At 57.1% G+C, this 25,136-nt stretch overlaps 1 protein-coding gene across 10 annotated transcripts in view; it reads right to left on the bottom strand.

The window, feature by feature from the left end:
* RGS12 (regulator of G protein signaling 12) overlaps positions 1–25,136 on the bottom strand; it is a 116,619-nt gene that overhangs the window by 66,507 nt on the left and 24,976 nt on the right. For all 10 annotated transcript variants that reach the window (XM_044945564.2, XM_044945565.2, XM_044945569.2 and 7 more), the window contains exons 2-3: positions 22,448–24,388; positions 9,081–9,197 (exon numbers count right to left, since the gene is read on the bottom strand). In XM_044945564.2, the coding sequence (XP_044801499.2) occupies positions 9,081–9,197; positions 22,448–24,298 (1,968 nt within the window). In that variant the 5' untranslated portion in view covers positions 24,299–24,388. The remainder of the gene's footprint in view (positions 1–9,080; positions 9,198–22,447; positions 24,389–25,136) is intronic.

Genomic DNA, 25,136 nt, shown 5'->3' with positions numbered 1-25,136 from the left:
GCTCAGAGAGGCCCCTGGCTCCCACCCCTCCGAAAGGAGGCGGGCCCCTAACCCGAACCAGGAGAAGGAGGCCAGCGAAGGTCAGACTACCCACCCTCGGGGATGCCCAACACTTCCCGAGGAAGAGGCGGGGCATCCACAGTGACCATGGTGACCATCAGGGGAGGTGCCCGGGAAACCAGCCTCGCCTGCCCCCAGCTCCTCCCCGCTGGCCTCCTGCAGCTGCCTGGTGTCAGCTGTGACCCCCGGGTGGGACTCTCGAGTCTGAGGTGAGACATCTGACCATTCGCCGTCCACTGGCCCAAGCCCCCCATTCCCTAAGCCCTCCCCTCACCCAGACCACCGCATGGCCCCAAAGGTAATCCTAAGGGCCCCTTCCTGCCCCAACGTCCCTCCTGTTTACTCTTGGCAAAGCAGCCGAGGGACCCTTTCTAAACCCGACGGCCACCGCTCGCGTCCACCCATCCGGCCGGGAAGCCAGTCCTCCGGGGCAGGGCTGGCAGCAGTGTCGGGCAGGGCTGTCCACACCCAGCGGGTGTTCCATAAACAGTCCCTGAAGGAGGAGACAAGGCACTGGGGGACCCCAGCATGTGCCCGAAGTCAACAGGATCTCAGCGAGAGGTAAGATTCTTTCCTACGTAACGAATTCAAAGAGTACACTAGCAGGGACGGACCAAAAGAAGCAAAAATCCAAGTTGAATTTCCCTAGAAAGAGCAAAGCAGCAAAAGTAAGAAATAGGTAAAAAGAGCTTGTTTCGAAATGTCTGGGGAGATTTCACCCCAGAACATGTGAACTCTGTAAATTGCCCAGAGTACCCCAGAGGTGAGCCAGGGGCTGGAAGGTTGAACCTCTCTGTCAGTCTCAGATCTGAGGTCCAGCTCGGGGTCCCCTGCCTTTGCTTTGGTGGGTCATCTCCACAGAGCTCACGTGTCCAACACCAGCATTGGAGGGACCACGGAGAGCCACCCTCCTCCCAAAGTGCCCCTACCCTGCTCCCCAGAGGAGAGTCTGGACTCGCTCCCGGGGAGGGAAACGCATGGCCTCAGTGCCCCCTGCTGTCCAGACTGGGCACTGCCAGTCCTGTCACAGCTCCGGGACCCACTCACAGGTGGCCCTTGGCGGAGGGAGCAGGCGCGAAGACTCCTGCCCACGGTCAGCAGAGGCCCACCCGGCTCCACACACAGCACGGCTGGCAGTGGGGGCGAGAGGGTCGGCTCCTGGGAGCTGGGCTCCAGCGCCGCTGCCCCCCCAGGCCTGTGCTGCTCAGCTCGGATTCCCACACCTGGACCCCCCTTCAAGGTCCTGGGCACCTTGAAGATGTCACGCAGAGGCGAGGACCTCCTTCCGAGGCCGGCTGTACACCTGCGGGCAGGGGCGGACCTCTGCTAACCCAGTCTCCTGCCCCACCTCTCAGGTCCCTGTCTCTCAGTGACTGCCTGCCATGGTCAGGACCACAACATACAGAAACTCACCTGTTGCTTCCACACCTCCTGTCTCAGGATCCCCCCAGGGAGGACCCCCCACGCCTCCACCCGCCAGCGCACCTCTCCTCTCCCTGGCCTCCACCCCCCTGCACAGCCCTCTGAGGCTCCCTCCTGGTCCCCTCCTGCACATCCATCTGAGGCGCCCTCCTGCCCCACCCCCCTGCACACCCCTCTGAGGCTCCCTCCTGGTCCCCTCCTGCACATCCATCTGAGGCGCCCTCCTGCCCCCTGCCCTCCTGCACACCCCTCTGAGGCTTGCGGGCTGCACTGCCCACTCAGCACTCACAGGCCCGGAGGACACACGATCGTGCACGTGGCACTCCCGGGAAGCTACCCGTTCAGAACAGAGAACAAGCAGAGCCAGCGTGAAGCCCATAACGCCCCCGCAGGTCACAGGGAAAAGCGTCACCGGTGCCCACTTCTCTCTATGGTTCTGCGCTGGACATGCCACCCCGGGCCACAGCTACGTGGACGGAGCGTGCAGAGAGTTCTGCAGTGCCCGCCTGCCGCGTGACACCTGCCCGTCCATCCCGAGGTGGCTGGGCGTCAGCCCGCCCGCCCCGTGACACCTGCCCGTCCATCCCGAGGTGGCTGGACGTCAGCCCGCCTGCCCCGTGACACCTGCCCGTCCATCCCGAGGTGGCTGGGCGTCAGCCCGGTCATGCTGCAGTGGTCAGGCGGCCTGTGGCGATGCTGCCTCGAGTCACTGCCTGTCTCCTGATCACAGTCTGTCGTCTCAGAAGGGAGGGGCTCGTGTGTCTTCAGGGTCGCTGCGAACAGCGAACACTCACACCCACTAGGCAAGAGTCCGGCTGCTTCACATCCACACCAACACATGCACAGTCCACTGTTCTTTCCGCATCGGACATTCTGCAGCATGGACCTCGTGGACTGCCATTTGCTTCCCTGACAACTTCTGTGGTTGGATCCCCCAGAGCTGGGTCTGCCACTGGGTATCATCTCTCATCAAAGGCCAGTGTGCATCTCTTGCCGGTTTTGCTTTCTTGCTGGGCGTCATGGGGACACAGGGCCTCCGAGAGTCACTGCACTCATGTGCCCCCGGGCACCCTAGGCATGGGGTGCTGGGATGAAGGTAGGTTCTGAGCATTCGCTGGGTCAGAGTCCATCCTGGTGTTTACAGTTTGTGTTCAGCTTAGAAAGTCTTTCCCTTCCCAGCAGCACGAAGATGAGCGTCTACTTTATCCTCCACTAACTCTCGCTTTGCCCTTCCCAGGAAGATTTCCAACACAGCTGGATTAACTCTGTCTGCACAGCATGTGGGAGAATCCAGCTTCTTTCTTTCCCTATTTTTCCATGTAGACCTGTCCTCACCTCAGCACCACTGAAAGACCATGCCGTCCCGGCTCTGCACGCAGCCGGCATGTCCGCAGGCACAGCTCTGTCTCTTGCTCTCTCTCCTGCTCCACTGTCTGTCCGTGTACTGACACTTAGTCTTCCCTGGCTCTAAGTGCATAAGTTTTGGAGGCTGATAGAGGACGTCTTCCTAACTCATTCCTCTTCAAGAATGTCTTGGCTACTACACTTGACCGTCTGCCTTTTGACAAATTTTTTAGAATTATCTTCTTAAGCTCAACAAAACTACCTGTTGGGATTCTCATTAAAATGATATCCAATCTATACATCATTTTCTAACTGTATCTACAACTGACTTTAAAATTGTTTTAATTGACTGAGGGTTAGGGTCTCCTTTTAGGTTAGGGTCTTCTCTGCTGCACATGGGCTTTCTCTATTTGCAGTGAGCAGGGGCTGCTGTCTGGCTGCGGTGCACAGGCTTCTCGTGTCGCCGAGCACAGGCTCCCGAGTGCACGGGCATCTAGCTGTGGTGCATGGGCTTAGCTGCCCTGTGGCATGGTCCTTCCATATGCCACAGGGATGGCACCCACGTCCCCTGCACTGGCAGATGGATTCTTACCCACTGGACCACCACGCAAGTCCCCACAGAGCTGACTTTTGTATCTTGACCATTTATCCAGCAATCTTCCTAAATCGCTCATTAATTTTCAGAATGAACTCATAGATTGTTTCAGATTTTCCATGTTACAACCTCATCATGCAAGAATGATAACATTGTCATTTTCTTTTGCAAGTTTTTAAACTTCAGTTGTTCTACACTAACCAGGACTTGCAGAAAACATTTAAATTGAAATGGTAGTGACAGATATCTTTCCTCATTCCTGATCCCAAAGGGAAAGCTTAAGTCTGAAGCATATGATGGGTTTTTTTTTTAATACCCTTATCAAATTAAGGAAGTTCCCCTTAATCCCTATTTTAAGGGTTTTTTTTCTTGACCATGAACAGATATTGAATTTTACCAAATGTCTTTCCTGCTTCTGTTAAGATGATACATGATTTTTCTCCTTTACTCTGTTAATGTGGTAAATTACATGACTGATTTGTAAATGTTAAAAACACTGTGTCCTTAGAACAAACATGAGGCTGGACCCAGTGACGTGTGTAGCTGAGGACCCTCACGTGTCTCACCAGTGGGCTGCCCCACAGCTCTCCTTTCCTCTCAGGTGTCCGTCAGGTTTGGGTTCAGGGTTTTGGAGGCCTCACCCAACGAGCTGGGAAGTAATCCCTCTTGAGCGATTCTTTGTTGGTCTGCTGGCCAGCTTCCTGTCTCGTTCCTTTCTGCTTTGGCTTGCGTCATTGTCCAGCTTCTACTGCCTCTGCATCACAGCTGCTTTCCTAAGCTCTTGATATGACTTCCCATTTTTCTTCATTTCTAACATATGCAATGAGAACCTATGAATGTTCCTCTACGTACACTTTTAGCTACATCCCACAGGCTTAGATGTATCTTCCTTATCATTCAAAATATACTCTAATTTCCAAACTGATTCGTTTTTAAACTCTGGACCTCACGATGAGTGTGAGGCACCTTCGCTTTGTTGCTGGTTTCCGCCACACCTGTCTGTGGCCGAGGACAGGCTCCTAGTGAAGAGACGTTCGCGTCTGCTGAGACTTGCTTTACGGCCCAGCGCTCGGTCAGCTTCACTACACGTTCCCGGGTGGAGGACGCCTTTGCTGGGTGCCTCACACACACGGGTCCTGCGGGTCATGCTGGTCAGACCCTCTACTTACTGAGCTCTCCCTGCCCACTGCACCAGTCACTGAGCAGGGAGGGTGAACCTGCTCTGGTTCAGACTCGCGGTTCTGCTCCTCCTTCTTTGGGTTTCTGCTGCAGACATGTGGAGACTGTGTAACAGAATGCACGTGAAATTTACACCGGCAGCTCCCTGCGGCCGCCGTGACGACGGCTCCCTGTCCGCCTAAGGGCTGTGCTGCCTGGAGACGGCTTTGCGGTCACTACCGCTCCACTGCCATCGTCTGGTCAGGACCGCGGCGTCTCCTCTTCCATCGTCTGGTCAGGACCGCGGCGTCTCCTCTTCCATCGTCTGGTCAGGACCGCGGCGTCTCCTCTTCCATTCTCTCTCTCACGTTTGTCTCCCAAGTGTTAGAGGTGCCCCTCGTAAACAGGCGACCAGATTTCTGATGCCACCTCACAGTCTCTCCTTTCTAGCTGAGCTATGTGACCCCATTAGCGCTGACCCAACAGCAGCATGGCTGGACTGAAACCCCCCCAGAGGCTGCCTGTCTGTCCTTCCTGCCCTCTGCCCTTTGTCTCCCATTTCCTCCTGGCTCACCTTCTTTCAAATTTAATATTTTTCATTATTCCATGTTTTCCTTTTGACAATGTAAAGTGCATTTATTACTTTACTGTCTTATATTACCCTGGAGATTACGTGCATCCTTACCTTATAAAAATCAAATTCTGATCACCCCTCATCCTCTTCCTAGTGGAGTGGGTACCCAGAAATACCTGACCTCCATTCACCCCTCCCAGCGCTCAGCCTGCTGTGCTGTAATTTAATTTCGTGTATTTTCAAACCAAACACAGCTATCCTTGCTTTGCACGGTCACTGCTCGTTTGGACGGACCTGTACTTTCACGGTTTCATCGCTCTGTTCTGAGCAGTCCCTCCTGGGTCGTGCTGCTCACCCTAGCGTTTAGACAGTCCTTGGCTGGCCTCTCCCAGCAGACCCAGCCCAAGACACTGGAGACCTAAGGGCCCGGGAAGTGGACTTGGACCTGGCCTTGTGTGGAGGAGCTGGGCTGGTGGCAGATGACGCAGAGGCCCTGGTGGGGCTTCTAATGTGCCCAGGGTGCTTAGGACCCAGACGCAAGAGGCGAAAGCCAGTGCCCCTGGGAGGAGCCAAACAAGGCTGGGAGGCTGCAAGCAGACGGCCCCAAGGCTGCCCGGCTCTCCCGCGGAAGGGTGTGGGGCAGAGGGAAGGACAGACAGACAGGCTTCCTTAGAAACAGCCTGACCAACATCATTTCTACACTTTGAAGTCTTCAGGCAGAAAGGCGCAAAGACTCAATCCCGTCTGTAACGCACCACTGGGACAAAAGTAAGAGGTTCAGAAGTGGGGGGAGACCGCGAGCTCCGCGCCCCAGGACCTAAATTTAGAACTCTCTCCCTGCACCTGGGTTCTCGTCTGTGAACTGGGGACAGTCAGAGAACAAGGGCGGCCCTCGGTCAGCCCCGAGGACACCGGCCGGCCCCAGGATGTTCATCGCAAAGAGGAGTGAGCGCTGACTACAGGGCCCACACTGCTCCCGCGTGTCCAGAAGCAGACCTTGCACCACCCCAAGCTGCTCCGCTGGCTGCTGGCCCCGGGGCTCAGGCCCCTGCAGAGACCATCCTTCCAGGACGATGCAGAGATGACACCTGGCCAAACCCCCGAAGGGAGAATGCAGGCTCAGTGGGGGCCCCCTTCTCAGGACCCCGGAGCCCCGAGGCCCTGCCCTGGGGCCTGTCTCAGCCTCGGGGCCTCACAGGGCCGCCCCACAGCTGCTCAGCTCCCACCACCCAGTACCAAGCGCCGACCACCTTGTAGCACCCCCGCTGCCCCCAAAGACCTCCAGAATCAGTCCCTCTTCTCATCTGGACAACGAGGTGATGTCCAGGCCCTTTCCAGCTCTAACAGCCAAAGATTCCAGCTTCTGCATCAGAACACAAATTAACTTTCTGTTTTAAACAAAAAGAAACCTCATAGACAATTTATTCCAGATAACTATTATTGAGTTTGTAAGAAATTATCTTGTGGTCTATTTTTAAAACATCACTGAGCTCAAATAGACAGCTGCATGCTCGTATTCATAACATCACTGGCCACATTAGTCAAAGATGGGAGCAACCCCAGGGGCCATCGTCAGAAGGATGGATAAACACAAAGTGTCCGTCCACACAGTGGAACGCTATTCACTTTTTATTTCCTCAAAAAGGAAAAATGTTCTGACACCTGCTACATGGACGGGTGAGCTGTGAAGACGCTAGGCTGAGTGAAATAAACCAGACACAAAAGTCGATTCCTGGAGGCAGAGAGCAGGCAGGGGTGGGTGCCAGGGGCTGGGAGGAAGGGGAACTGAGTGAGTCATGGGCGCGTTCAAAATGATGTGAGTGCTTACTGCCTTGAGCTGGACACTTAAAATGGTAAATTCAATGTTCTATTCTACTACAATTAAAATACACACACATGATACACACCCTAAACAAAGGTAGAAAAAAGTCACAAAGATATTTTCAAAATATTTATCTGACAAAGGATGTGTCCCCAAAATGTAAAGAACTACTATGAAATCTATTTTTTAAATAATTAAATAAAATAAAAATTTAAAAACTAGAAGGACATGAATAGGTTACTAATTCAAAACAGGGAAAACTCATATAGCCAAAGAGCCCATGATGGAATGCTCAGCCTCACTCACAGTCAGTGAAATGCAAATTAAAATGAGCTGGCATTTTATTGACACAGAAAGACTTCAGTTCGACAGTCCCAAGCGTCTGTGAGCAGGGGGGACACGTCCCGCTGGTGAGCAGACCCTGGATGGGCTCGGCCACACCCGTCACAGCCACCTGATGCCCTGAACAGGTGTGCACATGGACCCCTGCCGCCCACCGTCCACTGACGACCTGTGCAGAGAAGACTGTCCCGACCGTGCATGGAGTGCCAGGCAGCAGCAGAGTGGAATGAAAACTGTTCATAATGGAATGTCGCGTAACAAGTAAAATAAACTAAGACCACAAGGCAGAGCTTGAAAACGTGATGCAGTGCTTTAAAACTGGCAGAATAAGATGTGTAGTAGAATCACATTTGTGTAAAATTTTAAAACACACAAAATGAGCCAGTTAAAGGACCACGCTGCCAGGACGGAGGCAAGTAGGGAGGGGTGAGCAGGCGGAGCACGTGGGGCTCGGGGCAGAGGGGCCGCTCCGTGCGACACTGTGATGGTGCCCGCACGCCCTCCTCCACCCAGCCAAACCTTCCGGATGCCGGCACCAGGGGCGGCCTCCACGCGAGCCTGAACTGAAGCTCAGAGTCAGGGACCCGAGCAGCCTCCACGCGAGCCTGAACTGAAGCTCAGAGTCAGGGACCCGAGCGGCCTCCACGCGAGCCTGAACTGAAGCTCAGAGTCAGGGACCCGAGCAGCCTCCACGCGAGCCTGAACTGAAGCTAAAAGTCACGGACCCAGCACAGCATGCACACGGAACTCTCAGTACTTCCTGCTAAACTTCTCCGTAAACCAAGAACTGCTCGAGAAGTGAAGTCTATTCTTTTTCAGCGTTACAGATCAGAGAGAAGAGCGATACAAGGTGAAACCGTCAGGACCTGTGGCGCAGAACCACATCTTTAAAAGGGGGCATGGAAGGGAGCAGGACCGGGACACACCCTCGTGTGCCCCCAACTCCTGTGTGTGGAAAAGCTTTCGCCTCCTGGCTTTCCCCCAGTCCCAAAGAGCAGATTCAACCGGAGAAGTGAGAAAGCACGAAAATGAAAGAGAATCGTCAAGCAGAACAAAATAGTAACAGTTTAGCCAAAAACAAAGTCAAGGACCTTTAGCTTCTCCTCAGGGCTGCAGATAAAACCCTGGGCCACGTCCTTGAGCTGTTTTGCAGATACTGAAACCCTCGCCAGGAGGAAGAAGTGAACTCCGTGCTGCCCCCCAGCACCTTGACCCCAGGCCAGCTGGAAGCAGAAGGCAGATGGCTGAGATTCCGGTAACATCACCTTGTTACCTCACCACCGACCAACCAGAGAGCTGCCCGTGAGCTGATCAAGTGCCCCGTGAGTCCCTCCCCTGAAGCCCAGCCGGAGTCCGGGCCTTCTGAGCATGAGCTGCTCACTCCCCTCCTCTGGGGCCACAAGAAAGGCTGCGCGGTCCTTCCCCACAACCGGACTCAGTGGATGAGCCTTCCTGTGCATCGCGCAAACGGACCCAAGTTTGGCTGAGTAACAGGTCACGACAGGCCCCATAGGGTCCGTGTGTCTAGAACACTGTGCCCGGCATGCTGAGGGCACAGGCGTTATCACGACTCTGCCAAGAGGCAGAGGGGAGGCCGAGGCGGGCTGGGTGGGGAGGGGGCTGGGAGTGCACGCTCGCTCGCCTTGAAGGCCAAGGTTACAGGAGAGGGAAGGGGCAAGGCAAGGGTGGGAGTCAATGGAGATTCAGATGTATCATTTCTGAAAACCTGGAGAATAAAGAAAGAAACACTCAAGTCACCTTACCTCAAGATCATCGAGGGAGCGGGTGATGCTCAGCCTCCGGGACCTCCCGAAGGACCTCCGGCTGGAGGCGCGCGGAGCCGGGGGCACGAGTCCAATGCCCCGCCCGAACTTGGAGCCCTGGAACAAAGACAAAGACCCGTTACCTGCTTGGGAGAAGACGCTGGTTCTGCCCAACGCAGGGCGCCGCCTGGAGAGATGAGAGGAGGGGAGGCCTCCAGGTCAATCTCATGGTGCGTGGTCCCCACAACCAAAAGCACAAAGTGGGAAAGGGTCACCCAGGGGCCCCGAGTGCTCACTGGGCCACCTCCAGCTATGCGTCCAGAGGGCGACCCCAGCCTCAACCCCCCGCCCAGGGGCAAGGGAAAAACACAAGCTCATGTCAGGGAAAGCTCGAGCGGGTGGAGGAAGTCGTTAGTAATATAGGCTGGTTCTCGGAAAGTTTGTGCTTTCACATAATTTTATAAGCGTTTTAGGGAATTAAAGAGTCCCGGGACGTTCAGCTGGTGTCTGAAGACCAAACCAGCCCCGTGGATGAAACAACCAACCATCAACACATCTCATCCTTTCTCTGGGAAATCACCAGAATTAATTCACTGCCATTATGCCAGACGTCTCCCCATATGTGGTTCAGCAAATAAGCCGTCACGTTTTAAAAATAAAAAGCGTCACAGCTGAAAATCTCCGATTTCCTGGGCACGTGAAACCCTAAGTGACCAGCTTTAGGCACAGAAGGAGCTGCAAGTTTCTAAACACGTCAAGACCTCGGGTTCTCCGCTCCGCACCTGAGGAGGGACCCCAGGCATCCTGAGCAAAGACAAAACGCACAGCACTTCCTTGAAGCCTCTGCGCTGAGTTTCTGCATCGCCAGCCTTGCAGACGCACCCGTGCCCTGCTGAACACACCTCCGCCGGGGACAGAGGTCCAAGCAAGGCCGTGCTGCAGACACTGAGTAGTGAAGGTTCAGAAAAGCGACCCGGAGCAGAGAGTGTGAGCTGGAGCGAGAGGAAATCCGGAACAAACGGGAAAGAGAGGAGGGAGGGAGACAGAGGCAGAGAGAGGACGGAGCTGACTCAGGGAGAGGGGACGCAGAGACGACTGGGACTCCTCGGACTCATCGTCACCAGCAGCAAAGGGGTCCCTGGGGCAGTAACGCGTCACCACGCGCTCCTCAGACCCCGTGTCCCAGCAAGAGCCCGGGCGCGGACACGTCCCCGCAAGCGTGTCCTCATCTCTGCGCCTCCACCCCAGGCGGGACTGCGCTGCCAGCCTGCCCGCCAAGGTCCCTGGGCAATGCGATGCCCACGGAACTCCCGGGCATGGGCCCCAGGGCAGCGGGGGGCAGGGAAGCAGGCCGTGAGGGTGCCGGGCCAGAGCCAGACCCCCAAGGGTCCGGGACTGTCACCCTGAAAGAGAGCAGCTGCGGAGCCGTGAAGAAGTGAGGCTGCGCGGGGCGGGGCTCGGCCTCTAAGGAGCCAAGTTGCCCAGAAGACCTCCTTGTCCCCAGACAGGCCTGGGACCCACCACGCTGCCTCCCGGAGGCCCAAGTGTGCTCGGGGGCCTGGTCTCCAAGACCCTGCGCCACCCACCAACAGGGGTGAGCCCGTGCTCCCAACCGCGCTCCTGCTCCAGGGCACAGGCACCCGGGCTGGCCCAGCGGGGCCCTGTGACACTGACAGGCCCTCACGGGCTCCTCTCTTCGTCCCAAAGGCGTCCCCTCCCCTGCCCACCTCCCTCCCCTCCCCTGCCCACCTCCCTCCCCTCCCCTGCCCACCTCCCTCCCCTCCCCTGCCCACCTCCCTCCCCTCCCCTGCCCACCTCCCTCCCCTCCCCTGCCCACCTCCCTCTCCTCCCCTGCCCACCTCCCTCTCCCACCCCCAGCCGCACTCCAGCTCACTGCTGGGCCTCGCCAGCAAGTTACTGACATACTCTTGAGCAATATTTGTCTAATATTTTCAAAAAATATGCCCCGAGCTGAGTCTGTGTGTGAGATGTATTGGAATCCAGCGACCCCTTTGCAGACCCATGCCGCCCCCCACCCCCGGGCATCCCCCCCAGTACGGCGCACCCTTTCAAGAACCTCCTTCAGCCCTGTTTTCCATAAGCAAGCCCCCCTGGGGGAGGCGGTCCTGGAACCACAGGCCCCCAGCAGGCCCACCTCCCCAGCGGGGGCTGCAGGGCCTCTGCTCTCCGTGCTCCCTTCGGGAACACCTGCAGACCTGTTGGGGGAGGCACGCTGACTGGAACCGCCCACCTGGCCAGGCCCCACGGTAACCATTCGCATGAGCTGTTTTATGACAGGAGCTCCTGGCAAGGAGTACGGAACCGATAAGCCACCACCAATAAGAAGAGCTCGGGAAAGGTCTCAAGGAGACACCGCGTGTCCGTCCACTTCCCAGAATCCCTCTCGCCAGCATCCATCTTGGCTGAGCGATGCGTGCGCCACCAGGAAAGACTCTGAATTAGAATGATTGGCCAAAGGCCACCCGGAAACTAATCCCATCACCATAAAACCCGAGACTGCGAGCCGTGCGGCAGAGCGGTTCTCCTGGGTTCCCTTACCCTACTGCTCTCCACCCGGGCGCCCTTTCCCAATAAAATCTCTTGCTTTGTCAGCACATGTGTCTCCTCGGACAATTCATTTCCGAGTGTTAGACAAGAACCCAGTTTTGGGCCCTGGTAGGGGTCCCCCTTCCTGCAACAGGCCGAGGGCCGCCCCGGCCTCAGCTGAGGTTTGGTGACCTCAGCACGATCCCCCTAGACGGGGCCCAGAGGAGGGAGCCAGCCAGTAGGGTGAGGGCAGAACCCAGCCGCCGCCCACCCGCCGCCCGCGGAGGGGCCTCCCGTAGCCCACACAGTGAGCCGGCTCGTCCAGCCTCCTCGGGCTGCAGATGAGAAACCACAGGCAGAGAAGGGCCCGCTCAGGACCGCGGGGGCCAAACCCACCTCTCGTCTCAATGGTCAGAGCCAGGAACGCCCGACTGAAGGTGGAGACACAAAGCCAGGAGCCCCGGGGGGGTAGGGCCGGGTCTCTGCTCAACAGCGCCGGGCACGCGGCGGGTGCTCTGGGAGGACTTGGGGAACAAACCCCAGCGCACGGGGCCATCTAGCTTCCAGCAGAGGCCAGGTCTGCTGAAGGTTCCCTAGGAGACCCCGAGGAGCGAGGTTTCCAGCTGACGTACCTCTCTTGCTGAATCAGGCAGTGTCCAGTCAGAAAGCAAAGCCACCCTGACTGCCTCACAGAGCATCCCTGTAAAAAACCGCCAGCCAGGCAGCAGAGAACTGAGCGGGCAAAAGGGACGCGCGGTGCCAGGAGGCCGGGTCAGCACAGCAAGAGGAGCTGTCTGAGCCTGCGGGCAGATGCGGGGCGGGCGCGGCAGGACCCTGGCCTCGGACTCGGGCCCACAGGGGCCATTGGCGACGGCTGATGTCAGGCGGAGAGGCCGGGGAGGCGAGGAAACGCACGCTGGACACGGGCAGCGGGAGCACTGCAGGCCCCCAGCCGCTGCAGCCAGAGCCGGCAGTGAGCCAGCTGACCCGAGGAGAGGGCGCAGACCCCATCCCCGAGCCTGGCACAGGAGGCAGCCCCGGGGCTGAGGGACGAGCCGAACGGGGCTCCTACAAACTCGGCCGTCAGAAGAAGTCTAAGCCCAATATCCAATCAACTTTAGAACCAAAAGAATTCCACTTCCAACATGGCCCTGGACAAACATGCAGAGGTGACTCGGGTGACGTGAAAGCTGAGGAAGGGCCCCTCTTCACTGCAAATCACCTTCTCAAGAAAGAAGCCGAGACTGGGTCTCCTGCTCAACAAAGAAAAGAGCAAATGTGTTTCTTGTTGTTCAGTCGCTCAGTCGTGTCCAACTCTTTGCGACCCCGTGGACTGCAGCACACCAGGCTCCCCTGTCCTTCACTCTCTCGAGGACTTTGCTCAAACTCATGTCCATTGAGTTGGGGATGCCATCTAACCTCTCCATCTCATTCTCCTGCCACCGCCTCTCCTTTCGCCTTCAACCTTTCCCAGCACTAGGGTCTACCTGTAGAAAATTCTTAGAGATGGGAATACCTGACCCTCTTACCTGTCTCCTGAGAAACCTGCTTGCGGGTCAAGAAGCAACAGTTAGAATGTGTACAAAAGGACACTCAAATCAAGACAGAAAATTAAGGAATATGCTTTGTTTATTCAATAATGTCTAAGAGACAGGCAGTCATCAAGAGTGAAAACAGACACTTGTTTAAAAGACAGAAACACAGCGTGGGTAGAACTTCCAGCTGATAAAGGAGGCGATGAAGAAAGCAAGGAAGCCAACAACAGCCTGGAAACAAAAAAGAGACCAGGTGGAAGGGGAAGCCGAGGAAAGACGGAGACCTGGTGGGAAGGGGAAGCCGAGAAAAGACAGAGACCTGGCGGGAAGGGGAAGCCGAGGAAAGACAGAGACCAGGCGGAAGGGGAAGCCGAGGAAAGACACAGACCAGGCGGAAGGGGAAGCCGAGGAAAGACAGAGACCAGGCGGGAAGGGGAAGCCGAGGAAAGACAGAGACCAGGCGGGAAGGGGAAGCCGAGGAAAGACAGAGACTGGGCAGGAAGGAGAAGCTGAGGAAAAAGACTCAGACAGCACAGGGCAACACCACGGAGCCAAGACCACACACGGCAGTGATCTCATTTATTCCAATCTTACTCCTGAGTCTCAGAACATCAAACTGCATCGGGGTAAACATCCAACCACCTGCCACTCTCAGTAACAACCCTAAAACATGAAAAATGGAAAAGTTTATTAAAGGCAGAAAATGCTGATTCAGAGAAGGCTTGTGTAGCTATGTATAACAGACAAAACAGTTTCACCTCTAACAGAGGTTTTTAAATAAAAGATTCAATACGCCAAAAAGAAAGGGGGGGGCGGGAAAAAAGAAAGGGGGAGAAAAATGCCACCATTGGTTTTATGACTTTGTGAGGTTACAGTAAACTTGACACCAAAACTAAACAACGAGAGAAGGAAAAACTACAAGCCAGTCTCACTCTAAAGCGCAGACGCGGAATCCTACAAGAGCACCAGCAGCCAGAGCCCGCGGTGAATAAAGACAAGCCCAGGCTAGGCTTATCTCAGGAACGAAGCTGCGCTCAGTATTTAAACTCTCACTATAATATACCATGTTAGCATTTTAAATGAGGAAGCCCATTTGATTGTCTCAATGAGTGCAAAAGAACCAAAAAGGAAATACTAAAATTCAACACCCATTCATGATGACAAGTATTGACAAGCAGGAACAGAAGTCACCCTGGCAGGGCAGCTGCATGTAGAAAGCAGCAAACGCACTGCACCTTTAAATGTTACATGATGGCAGGCACAGCTTTTATGTATGTACCGTTAATAATAGTAACAAAACATATAAGGCATTTAGAAATAAGTCTGGTCAAATAATCTAAGAATAAATATAGTCAACAATGTTTATGAAGGTAAGTACAAGATTTTACTGAAAGAAAATCTAAATAAATGACGAGAGATACCACTTTCATGGATAGGACAAGATACAGGATATTTCATCCTGGATATGCTGTCCCAATAAAACAATCAATAGCAATTTTTTTTTTGGAGAATTTATTAGCAGATTATAAAATCTATATAAAAGAGCAAGGCTCAAGCAACACCAAGATCAGACAAGGCACATTAGATACAAAGCTACAGTTCTGAAAGTAAAGTGTGGTTGAGGTACTGACAGCGGAGGTCAGAGAACCGAGACCCACACGTATGTGGACACGTGGCACACGGCACAGGGCACCATGGGTCCCCTCAGAGCATGGATTTAGTGCTCCAGCCAGCTGTCCACATAGAGGGAAAAATTAACTTGTCACCGCCTCCATAAAATGTTAGGGGAAAAAAAGGAGAAAATCTTTCAGAGCTCAGGATAGTAGTCAATGTGTTAAATCCAAAATGCGAGAGAAAGGCTGAGAAGCTGGAGAACATCAAAGTCAAGAACTTCTGTTGGTGACACGGCACGTGGAACACTGGGAGAGCACTCAGGGACTGTACGTAATTGGCAGAGGGTAACAACCAGAATCTGTAACTCCTACCAATCAGAGAAGACAGCCCAACAGCAAAATGGGCCAAGTTTTCAGCAGGCCCCTCAAAAAAGAGGAAATCACATTTTTGTGATCAAGGGAATGCAAACTGAAGCCACAGCGAGATGCCACTTTACCCTAACAGGTTGGCAGAACGTGGAGGAGCCTCACAAAGGCAAGTTTGGCAAGCGTGCGGGGCAGTCTGAGCTCTAAGAGGAGCAGGCGCAGGGCTGTCGGGAACACAGCGCGCTTCTGCGTGGTGAGGCCTTGCTGAGCTCCTGGACCTGACTGGGGGCGTGCAGGGTCCCTTGCTGCCCGTCTGCTCCACCTGGGTGTCCTCCCGTCTCTGTGCTCCACACTGTGTCCAGCTCCTCTGGAAGCCCTGCCCCGCCGGGTCCAGGAGGGGCCGAGCGCTTCTCCCCCTTCCGGAGTGGGGAGCACGGGGTGCACAAGGTCGGAAGGACCGCCTCGTGTGGGATGAGCGAGCGCAGAAAGCCAAGGGGCCCTACGTCCCATCCCGGTGTGCTGTCCCGGCGTCCAGCCCCCCACCGTGTCCCCGCGTCCCATCCCTGCGGCATGCCGTCCCCGCATGCCATCTCCGCGTCCCGTCCCAGAGTCCCCACGTCCCGTCCTCGAGTGCCCGCATCCCCGCGTCCCGTCCCCGAGTGCCCACATCCCCGCGTCCCCACGTCCTTCCCGGGGCAGGGCACCTCCACGGGCGGGCCCTGTTATCTCCCAGACCAGCTGACTCTCCCCATCGTTCCACCACTGACTGTCCGAGAGCCAGGCGGCGCTGAGCAAGGGCGCTGTTTACAAGGAGGGGAGATCAAAGCCGCTCTTTTTAGAGGCAGTTAAATCACGGGGCCTCGCCCAGCCTTTTCAGTATTCTCTAGACTTTGTTTTTTTTTACAGTCTATTTTAAAACTTCCTCTCATTGTACTAGAAGAGAGGTCAGTCTGTTGAATCCCGTACTGTCCTCACAGGAGGACACATGAGCCTGTCCTTAGCAAAGCCACAGAAGTACCGATACTGCTTCCAGCACCAACCCTCACTTTGATCTTAATAAATAAAGAACTACTAAAATAATTTTAAGTTTTTTCTTCAAATGCGTTCTTTTTAGTTAAATAAAACATGTTCAGATTCCCGCAATACAAAATCAAAACAACAAAAAAATAAAATTCTAGCGTCCGGGACCCTCCTAGTTTTCCCCTGCCGCCCTGGGTGACCAGGACTAAGTGTCTCCCTTCCGTTTCTTCTATGTTTTACACATAAATATGTGTGTGCTTTGAAATGCATACGTTTATTTGAGGGGTATTGAAATGCTTTACACAAAAGCGGGACCATGTTAAACATGCGTGTGTGCCCAGCTTTCCGCTCCCTGCACAGTGAGGCCCGTCCCCATGGTGGCGCTCCCCCCACCGCATCCCACCTGGCTGCACACCCGCCTCCCCTGCAGCAGGGGCAGCCACGCCACGAGGCCGGGCCCATGAGGAGTACCAAGAGGGTCCCCGCAGCTTCTGCCTGGCCTCCACCCCCCCGCCCCCCAACTCCCGCAGACCCCCCTCCCGCCCCCCACTCCCACAGACCCCCCTCCCGCCCGCCCCCAACTCCCACAGACCCCCCTCCCGCCCCCCACTCCCACAGACCCCCCTCCCGCCCGCCCCCAACTCCCGCAGACCCCCCTCCTGTCCCCCACTCCTGCAGACCCCCCTCCCGCCCCCCACTCCTGCAGACCCCCGCCCCCCACTCCTGCAGACCCCTCCCGCCCCCTACTCCGTCCCCCTGCAGGCTGGAATGTGGACAGCCGCTGTCTCACCCCTGCGGAGCGGCTGTCTTCAACCTCAAGTTCAAGCACAGGCACACGTGGGACCATGGAAACAACACGACTGGGAACACGGCTCCTAATGAAGGGGGAGCCTCCACACCGGCCCTGGGCAGCCCACCCAGGCCGACCAGCGCAGAGCACAGCCCCATGGGTTCAGGCCACGCCACGTGAAGTCCTGTGTAACAGACTGAGATCCATCACTTGTAAATGAGCGCATGTAGCCTACCGTGTGAAAATACATCAGTCTTCACTCCATTGTCAACAAGTACATTTTATTCAATCATATTTTGGTGACGACCACTGCTGCCAGTTTGGAAATGACTCACCCTTGAAAGCCTCCCCTCCTGCATCACCTGAGCCTCTCTGGGGCAGCTGACCTCAGACACTGGCCTCAGGATGCCTGAGAGGTGTCCGCCTGCACGGGCAAGAGTCAGAAAGGGTCCCGGAAAGCCGAGAGCTGGGCTGAGCCAGCGCACACAGGACAAGGAGACAGCGACAAGCCCGGGGAAAGCCGCATGATGAAGAGAGGACCATCTGGACACAGAGGTGACAGGACTTGGGGGCCGACTGGTGACGAAAGGCGGTGATAAGAGTCCAGCTAACAGCTGGCTTCCTTCGTGCAGACAGAATAGAAAGGCTGTGTGCCAGGAGTTCCAACGGGAACATTTAACACAAAGAGCTGTTGAGCATGACATGGAGGCAATCATGAGGGGACAGAGAGACAGAGCACGCACCCCTCGGGGGCCGCTCCTAGCCTGGGGTCAGGCCTGCTTGCCCCCACTGGTCACAGGCTACCCGCTCAGGGGCACAATCAGCAGAGGCGGCTGAAAAGAAGCTGGTGAGAAGTCCCTGGGGCATGCAGAGCTCCTCGGGGCCCTGGAGAGCTGTGCCCTCCCAGGGCCGTGCTGGCAGGGCAGAGCCCGCCTGTCAGAGCGAAGGCCCAGGCAGGGGACAGGTGCCCGGCTGAGTGACGAGGCTCCACGCGCACCAGGCCCCTTTGCAAAGACCCAGACTGACCAGCTCCAGGCACGCGGGAGAACCTCCGCGCAGTCAGCCACTCACATCTACGTGAAACATGCCGAGGCCTCGAGGCCACATACAACGAAGAAGGCCCTGGACCAGATTCACTCGGAAAAGCCACTTCACGAACATCAGCAAACACAAGGACTCTGTGTGGGGACGGAGTTGGGGGGAGGGCAGCAGCGGGCACAGAGGCCGGGCGGGGCCAGCATCCCGGGCTCTCCCTCTCAGCACTGAGCACTCAGCACCTTCTTCGCCGGCGTCGGATGCTGGAGCTGGGTCGTGTGGACAGCACTCTGCCTGCAGGGCCGTGCTGGTTCCCGCGGTGCCAGTGTGGCCACATTCTCCCAGGGCCATTGCCCAGGGGCAGCCTGCTCCCCAGCAGCCAGCGCCGCCCCGCGGGCCCGCCCCCTGGGCTCTGACTCTCTGCCCTTGCCCCCTCCGCTGCTTCCTCCGCAGGGTTCCATTCGCACTCCCCTGGAGGTGAGCCAATTCTCGTCTGGTTCTTCCTGATAACTTCTCCCTGTTCAAATCGCAGGCATGTTTTCTGTCTCCTGGCCGGACCCTGAGGACGCAGCCTGATTCTGCCCAGAGTAAGACACTGAAGCCACAGTCTCCATGGAGACGAACTGACAGCAATTCCGGACACCACCTATCCAACCTTCCGCCATCTCTGGCATCTCCCCCTCCCACGCCTAACGCCTCTTCCTCTTGGCATTTCTGGCACTTCCGGCCTCCATCCCTTCCTGGCCTGTCCTCTGCTGATGCAGACAAGCCTCACACCAGCTCAGGCCAGGCCAGGAGGGACACCAGGAGCCCCAGCTTAGGACCCTGGAAGCTTTTGCTACTCCAGCCGGGGCTGTGGGGTTAGGCTGTGCTAAAATGAGGAGAACCCACTTAGCAAAGAGCAATGGACACACTTCCAGAGACTGGAGCCGCAGTAACGCACAGTCTATCACTACTTATTTATTACTGTACCACTAACTACAGTTTATTACTACTTAGATAAATTCTGTGTCCGTCACATCGCAAGACGAATGCCACCTGACTATTGGCAAGTCGCTGGATGTACATAAACCCTACTCTCCTTATCAGTAGGATGATGAGCTCACAGCATCCCCATTCAGGTCAAATAAGGAGATAAAGCAGACTGCAGACAGTGAGCGCTTCGTCGCCACTCCCCAGCTCTGGAGACATCCCTTCCACGCCAAGGGCTTCGTTCTTTTGTTACAGTGTAAGCAGCAATAGCCAACACCTTCCTTTTCACTACATTTTTGTTCAAGGTGAAAGAACATTAAAAAGAAGTCCAAGACCCTCCTAAGTGCAGACCACTGATCCCTGACAAAGGGTCAAAGATAATACAAGAGAACAATGATAGTCTTTTCTACAAAGGGTGCTGGAACAACAGGCGTCCACAGCCAAAAACTGAATCTAGACACAGACCTCACGCCCTCAGAAAATTAACTCCAAGTGGATCACAGACGTCGGTGTAAAACAATAAAAAAACTCCTAGAAGATAGCACAGGAGAAAACCTAGATGACTGTGGGTTCAGTGATGTGTCTGGCACAGCACCAAAGACACGATCCGTCAAAGAAAGAACTGACGAGCTGCTGGACTTCATCAAAATAAAGAACTTTTACTCTGTGAAACAGGGTATCAAGAGAATGAAGACAACTCAGAGAACGGGAATAAATATTTGCAAAAGACACATATAACGAAGGACCATTATCCAAAACAAACGAACAGCCCTTAAAACTCAACGGTAAGAAAACAAACAATCCAAGACTCAGGGCTCCCCTGGCAGCCCAGCGGTTTAGACCCCACACTTCCAGAGCAGAGGGCCTGGGTCTGATTCCTGGTCGAGAGGGATCCTGGTCGAGAGAGACGTGCCATGCAGTGTGGCCAAACAATCTGATAAAAAATGCGCCAAAGATCTTAACAGACACCTCACCAAAGATACCCAGATGGCAAGTAAGTACAGGAAAAGACATTCAACATCACATGTCATCAGGGAGATGCAAGTTAAAACAACGAGACACCACTACACAAGTGTCAGAAAGGCAAAAATGCTCAACTCCGACACGCGATCGGGGCCAGAACTGAAGCGACAGAAGCCTTCTTCCTTGCTGGCAGAAATGCAAAGTGGTGCAGCCACTTTGGAAGATACTTTCTTACAAAGCAGAACACACCCTGAGCCCGCAATTCAGCAACCTCACTCCCTTGGAGCTTACCCACAGGAGTCAAAAACTTACACCCACACAGAAACCTGCACACAGGTGTCTAGATCAGCTTTATTCAGAGCTGCCAGAACCTGGAAGCAACCACAGTGTCCTTCAGGAGGGGAACAGATAAATAAACCGTGATGCCTCTAGACAATGGAATATTGTTGGTGCTAAAGGAAAATGAGCTGGCATGCCATGGGAAGACAAGGCTTCTGCTTAAAGGCACGTCACCGAGTGAGAGAAGCCACTCTGAAAAAGCTCCGTGCCGGTGCTAAGCTGGCATTCTCCGAGAGCGGGACAGTGCAGACCGCAGAAAGCCTGAGTGATGGCCGGAGCTGACAGAGGGAGGGGGAGCAGGCAGAGCACGGAGGGATTCAAGGCAGTGGAAAGCACTCTGCATGACCCACAATGGTGAAGATACGTCCTCATACACTTGTGCAAGCCCACAGAACACACACCACAAGAGTGACCCTAGGAGAAACTGTGGGGTCCGGGTCTGCTGATGGTGACCAGGTTCCACTGAGGGGGAACGGGACGGCGGGGAGGCTGCGCACCTTTGAGGACAGAGGAAACGCCGTGCCTTCCCCTCAGTTTCATTATAAACCTAAAATGGCTCCAAAAGACAGTCTTTTGAAAAATAGAAAGAAGCCCAAGGTTTGAATCATGACCCTGCTTCATCCTGACGGCTGGCCTCAGACAAGTCCTCAGCCCCTGCAGGACCAGTCCCCTGCCTGGATGAGCACAGCACCACCGTCTCGGGGTCCCGGAGGTCAGACCTCCACCCCCGAGGAGCTGAGACCGCGTGGAGCTGGACGGGGCCGACGGGCACTTCCCACCAAGCGGACAGACGTGAGGCGACTGCCGTCCACCCTATGCGCCTGTCAGTGTGACGGCCCCCCGGCACAGCGGCAGTGGAGAGGAACCCCTCATGGGGGACGCACTCAAAGAGAGGGCCAACGCCTATACTTCAGGTAACGCTTCGGCCACCTTCCGGGGCCTCTCCTCCCCAGCCCCTCCCCGACCCAACGGGGAAGCCCAGGCGGAAGCTGCCGCCCACCCGTCCATGCCGCAGGTGGCCCAGTGGGAGCGGGTGGGAAGGCGGCCCCGGCCAGGCAGCTCAGACCCTGGAGCTGGGGGAGGGGCCCTCGAGGGCAGAACCCCCGAGCCCGGCCACTGTGGCAATGTGCTCAGGCCCTGTGATCACAGCCGTGTTTATAAAGGCATGAGTCTGCACTCAGACACAGCACAGGGCCACCCGGGCGTTGTGGGAGGGAAAACCCTGAGAGACTTCCAAACCCTCTGTCTGGAAGTTTTCTTTCAAGTGTTTCATGTCAGACCTGGGAACGGGTTGGGTCTTGACCCCCTCCTCTACTCTGACCCCACCTGACCCACCAGCACCTTCTCGGGATTTTCAGCTTCTGGGAACAAAGGTGTGAACAAACGCAGAAGAGGCACTTCAAACCACAAAGGTCCTCTGAGAAGAGTTCCTCTCAAACCAGCTGAACGGCGAGCCAGCCCCCTTGTTCCGGCACCCCACATCTCGCCCTCCCGCCAGCCCCTTGTTCCGGCCGCACCCCATGTCCCGCCCTCCCGCCAGCACCTGCGGGGCCCGGTCTGGCTCAGATGGTACAGAACCCTCCTGCCAACTTTGGCAGGTTCGATCCCTGGGTTGGGAAGACCCCTGGAGGAGGAAACGGTAGCCCACTCCAGTATTCTTGCCTGGGAAATCTCATGGACAGAGGAGCCTGGCGGGCTACAGTCCATGGGGTTGCAAAGAGTTGGGCACGACTGAGCAACTGAACTGAACTGAACTGAACGGACTCACGCACACACACAGTCCAAGCCTGCCCCGAGCTGTCTGCGGCCGACTTCAGCTGGTGTTTTCTCGTAGCAGCACCTCCCGGGTGGAGGCAATGCCGCGGGGAAGCTCCCTGTACTGAAGGGAGCAGGCTGAGCGTCCAGAACCTGCCCCCATGGCACCCACCGCAGTAGGAAAGGGTGGGAAGCGGGGAGGAGGGCTGCACCCCGACCGGGAGCTCACTGCCCCTCCACTGCCGCCTGTCCCGCCCGACGCCCACCTGGGCCCCACCCAGAGCCCGAGTGAACCCAAGGGAGGTGCCAAGAGGCCCCCAGAGGCCACCCGGGCCGGGCCGGAGGAAGCAGGCCACGCAGGTGCCGGCGTCCATCAGTAACTGACCGAGTCAGGAACCACGCTCGCCTCCCCGACCCTGCCTCCAGGCTCACCTTCTTGTCTTCCTTGGTCTTCCTAACACTTCGATGGGGGCCGAAGATGTTCTGCACGCCAAGGGCCTTCCTGGCCCAGTCCCTGCGCTGGGTGCTGGGTGGGGGCTGGGCTGGGCTGCCCTCCACGCGGTAGCGGTCAGCGGGAATCTTGCTCATGGGTGGGGGAAGCGTGCCGCAGTTGACGCTGGACCAGCCATCCGTGGAGTCGGTGTAAGACTCCTGGTCGCTGACGTGCCCACACTGCCACTGCCGCAGCACGTGGACCGGGAGCCACCGCTGGCCGGAGCCACCACCAGGGCCCGCAGCACCCCTCCGGGAGGGCGGGACCGGGCACCTCAGGGCGGCGGGGGGGCCCTCCGCGTGCGGAGCGGGCCCCAGGTGCTTACCGAGGTCCCGGCACCTGTCAGCCTGCGGGGTGGCCTCGAACGGGGCCCCCTCGGGGTCGAGACAGAAGGCCCCGTTCCAGGGGGCAGCCCAGGGCTGGGGGCCCCTCCCGCCCGCGCCCTCCCAGGCGCCGCCGGGGCCGTGCCTGCTGGGGGCGGCGCCCAGGTCCAGCACGAGCGCGCGGCTGCTCCTGTCCTCGGGGCTGAGGTTCCCGACGCCGCTGTCGCTGGTGCTGCTGGCGCTGGTGTTCTGCTGGGCATCGGCCTCCCCGTCAGCAAAGGCCCGGGCCCGCACGCCCTCCATCAGCTCGCCCATGTCCCGGTAGAGCACGGAGATGAACTGCAGCACGGGCAGCGAGGACGCGGGGAACTCCAGGCAGCCGTTGGTGTCGGGGTCGGCCGTGCACTCAAACCCGAAACGCCGGGCGATGCCCTGGTGGATCTTGTGGCTGAACAGGTCAGGGTCCACCATGAACACGTGGCAGGACGTGCGCAGGGCGCCGTCCTCCTCCTGCGCCAGGCTCCCATCGTCGCCCGCCTGCATGGTCACCAGCCCGAAAAACCTCCTGTCGTCCGGGCACACGGCGCTGAAGGCCAGCCTCTCGGCCGGGTAGCGGGCCAGCACGGCCGCCTTGTCAGTACACAGCTGCACGCAGTCGTGCATGACCTTCATGGTCACCAGCGAGTGGATCTTCTGCTCGGCCCGCAGGCGCCGCAGGCAGCCCCGGATGGCCTGCACGCTGTCCAACTCCAGGCTGCAGCCGGCGGATGGCAGCTCGATGGAGCCCAGGTAGCCCACAACCATGGCCACATTGAGAATACTTGCATCCAGCCCAAAGTCCTCAGGAGCCTCCAGCCCCACGCCGAAAGCAGAACCGTGGTTCCCCACTTTGGGCGTCTCCTCCTTAGAAGGCAGGCTGGGATGCAGGTTACTTGCACTCTCGTGTGCAAGGTCACACCGGCCAGCAGCCGACTCTGAAAGCGACCTCTGCTTCAGCTTCAGGGGCTCTGAGCTGCTGGCTCGAAGGCCAGGGTTTTCAAAGATCATGTTGAAAATCCCTCCTGACTGCATTTCCTCAACAACCCTCTCTGCCCTGTTTATTCCTAAAGCCTTAGAGTCAAGCTTGGGCTTCAGCCAGCCTTTTCCTTCGTAAAAGCCGAACTCCTCGTCACTGGAGCAGGACTCCAGGTGGCCGCCGCCCTCCGCAATCACCATGTGCAGGACCCCAGAGCACTTTCCGATTAACTTCACCACGTCTTCATGGGACGCTTTCTTCACGTTGATCTCATTGACAGCCAGGATCTGGTCACCAGCGCGGAGGCCCACCAGGTCAGCGGGGCTGCCCCTGAGGACGCAGCTGAGCACGCAGGGTGCCTGGCCCGAGAGCGTGAAGCCGTAGCCGGCCCGGCCCCGGGCCACCTCCACGCTGCGCAGGCGCGGGGGCGCCGGGTCCCCTACTCGGAACATGTCCGCCGCGCCCGGCACATCGTTCACCCCACCAGCCGGCCCATGGCGCGAGGCTGCCAGCAGCCAGCCCGGTCTCCTCGGAGGGGTGCCCTGCGGAGGAAGAAGAGAGAGCTGGTTGTTGAAGATCGCACCCTGTACGGCGTGCTTGCTTAAACACCAACGCACAGCTCCCAGCGCAGCCGCCGTGGGGTCAATGCGCAGGAGGGGCACGGTCGCTGTGTAGCCCAAGGGGCCCCCTTGAGGGGCAGGCCTTCTGTCCTTCCGACTCCCACCTCGGCCCACCCCACTCACGGTGTGAGGAGCACAAGACTCCAGCAGAAGCTGCCCCCTCGGGTCTGGACGCGGAGAGGCACGTCCTGGGACCCCCAGGGCTCCGGTAGGCCCCCACCCCGCCCTGGGGGGGAATGCAGAGCCCCGGGAGGAGCAGCCGCCCCTAGTCCAGCCTGGCTTCAATCACCACTGCTGTCCACACCAAGTCCACCCCCAGGAAGGGCCGTCTGCTGGTTCTCTCTCACATCTGCCACCCTCTCTCCAGTAATTGATTTTGAATAAGGCGTGGTGTGGAGAGAACACACTAGCCTGAAACAAGTCCTGCAGGATGGAGGCCACCCCGCGAAATAGACGAGACAAGCAAGGAGAGCACGGGAATCTGTACTTAATTGTCCCACAGGGACGACTGCACAGTGAAAAGGACTGGTTGTCACCAGAAACAAACCCGGGTTGGGGTCCCCAAGGCCACCCCGGGTTCCAGCAGGAGAACACGCAGGACTGGGCACATTGGTCCTCTTGGCTCCGATCCATCACAGCAAGAGGCTGCGAAGCAGAACCAGCGATGGGA

This window comes from Bubalus bubalis, chromosome 7, assembly GCF_019923935.1.
Source record: "Bubalus bubalis isolate 160015118507 breed Murrah chromosome 7, NDDB_SH_1, whole genome shotgun sequence".
In the NCBI taxonomy this organism is placed as follows: Eukaryota; Metazoa; Chordata; class Mammalia; order Artiodactyla; family Bovidae; genus Bubalus; species Bubalus bubalis.
The sequence above is the reverse complement of the archived record's forward strand: the minus strand, read 5'-3'. Positions and strand labels throughout refer to the sequence as shown.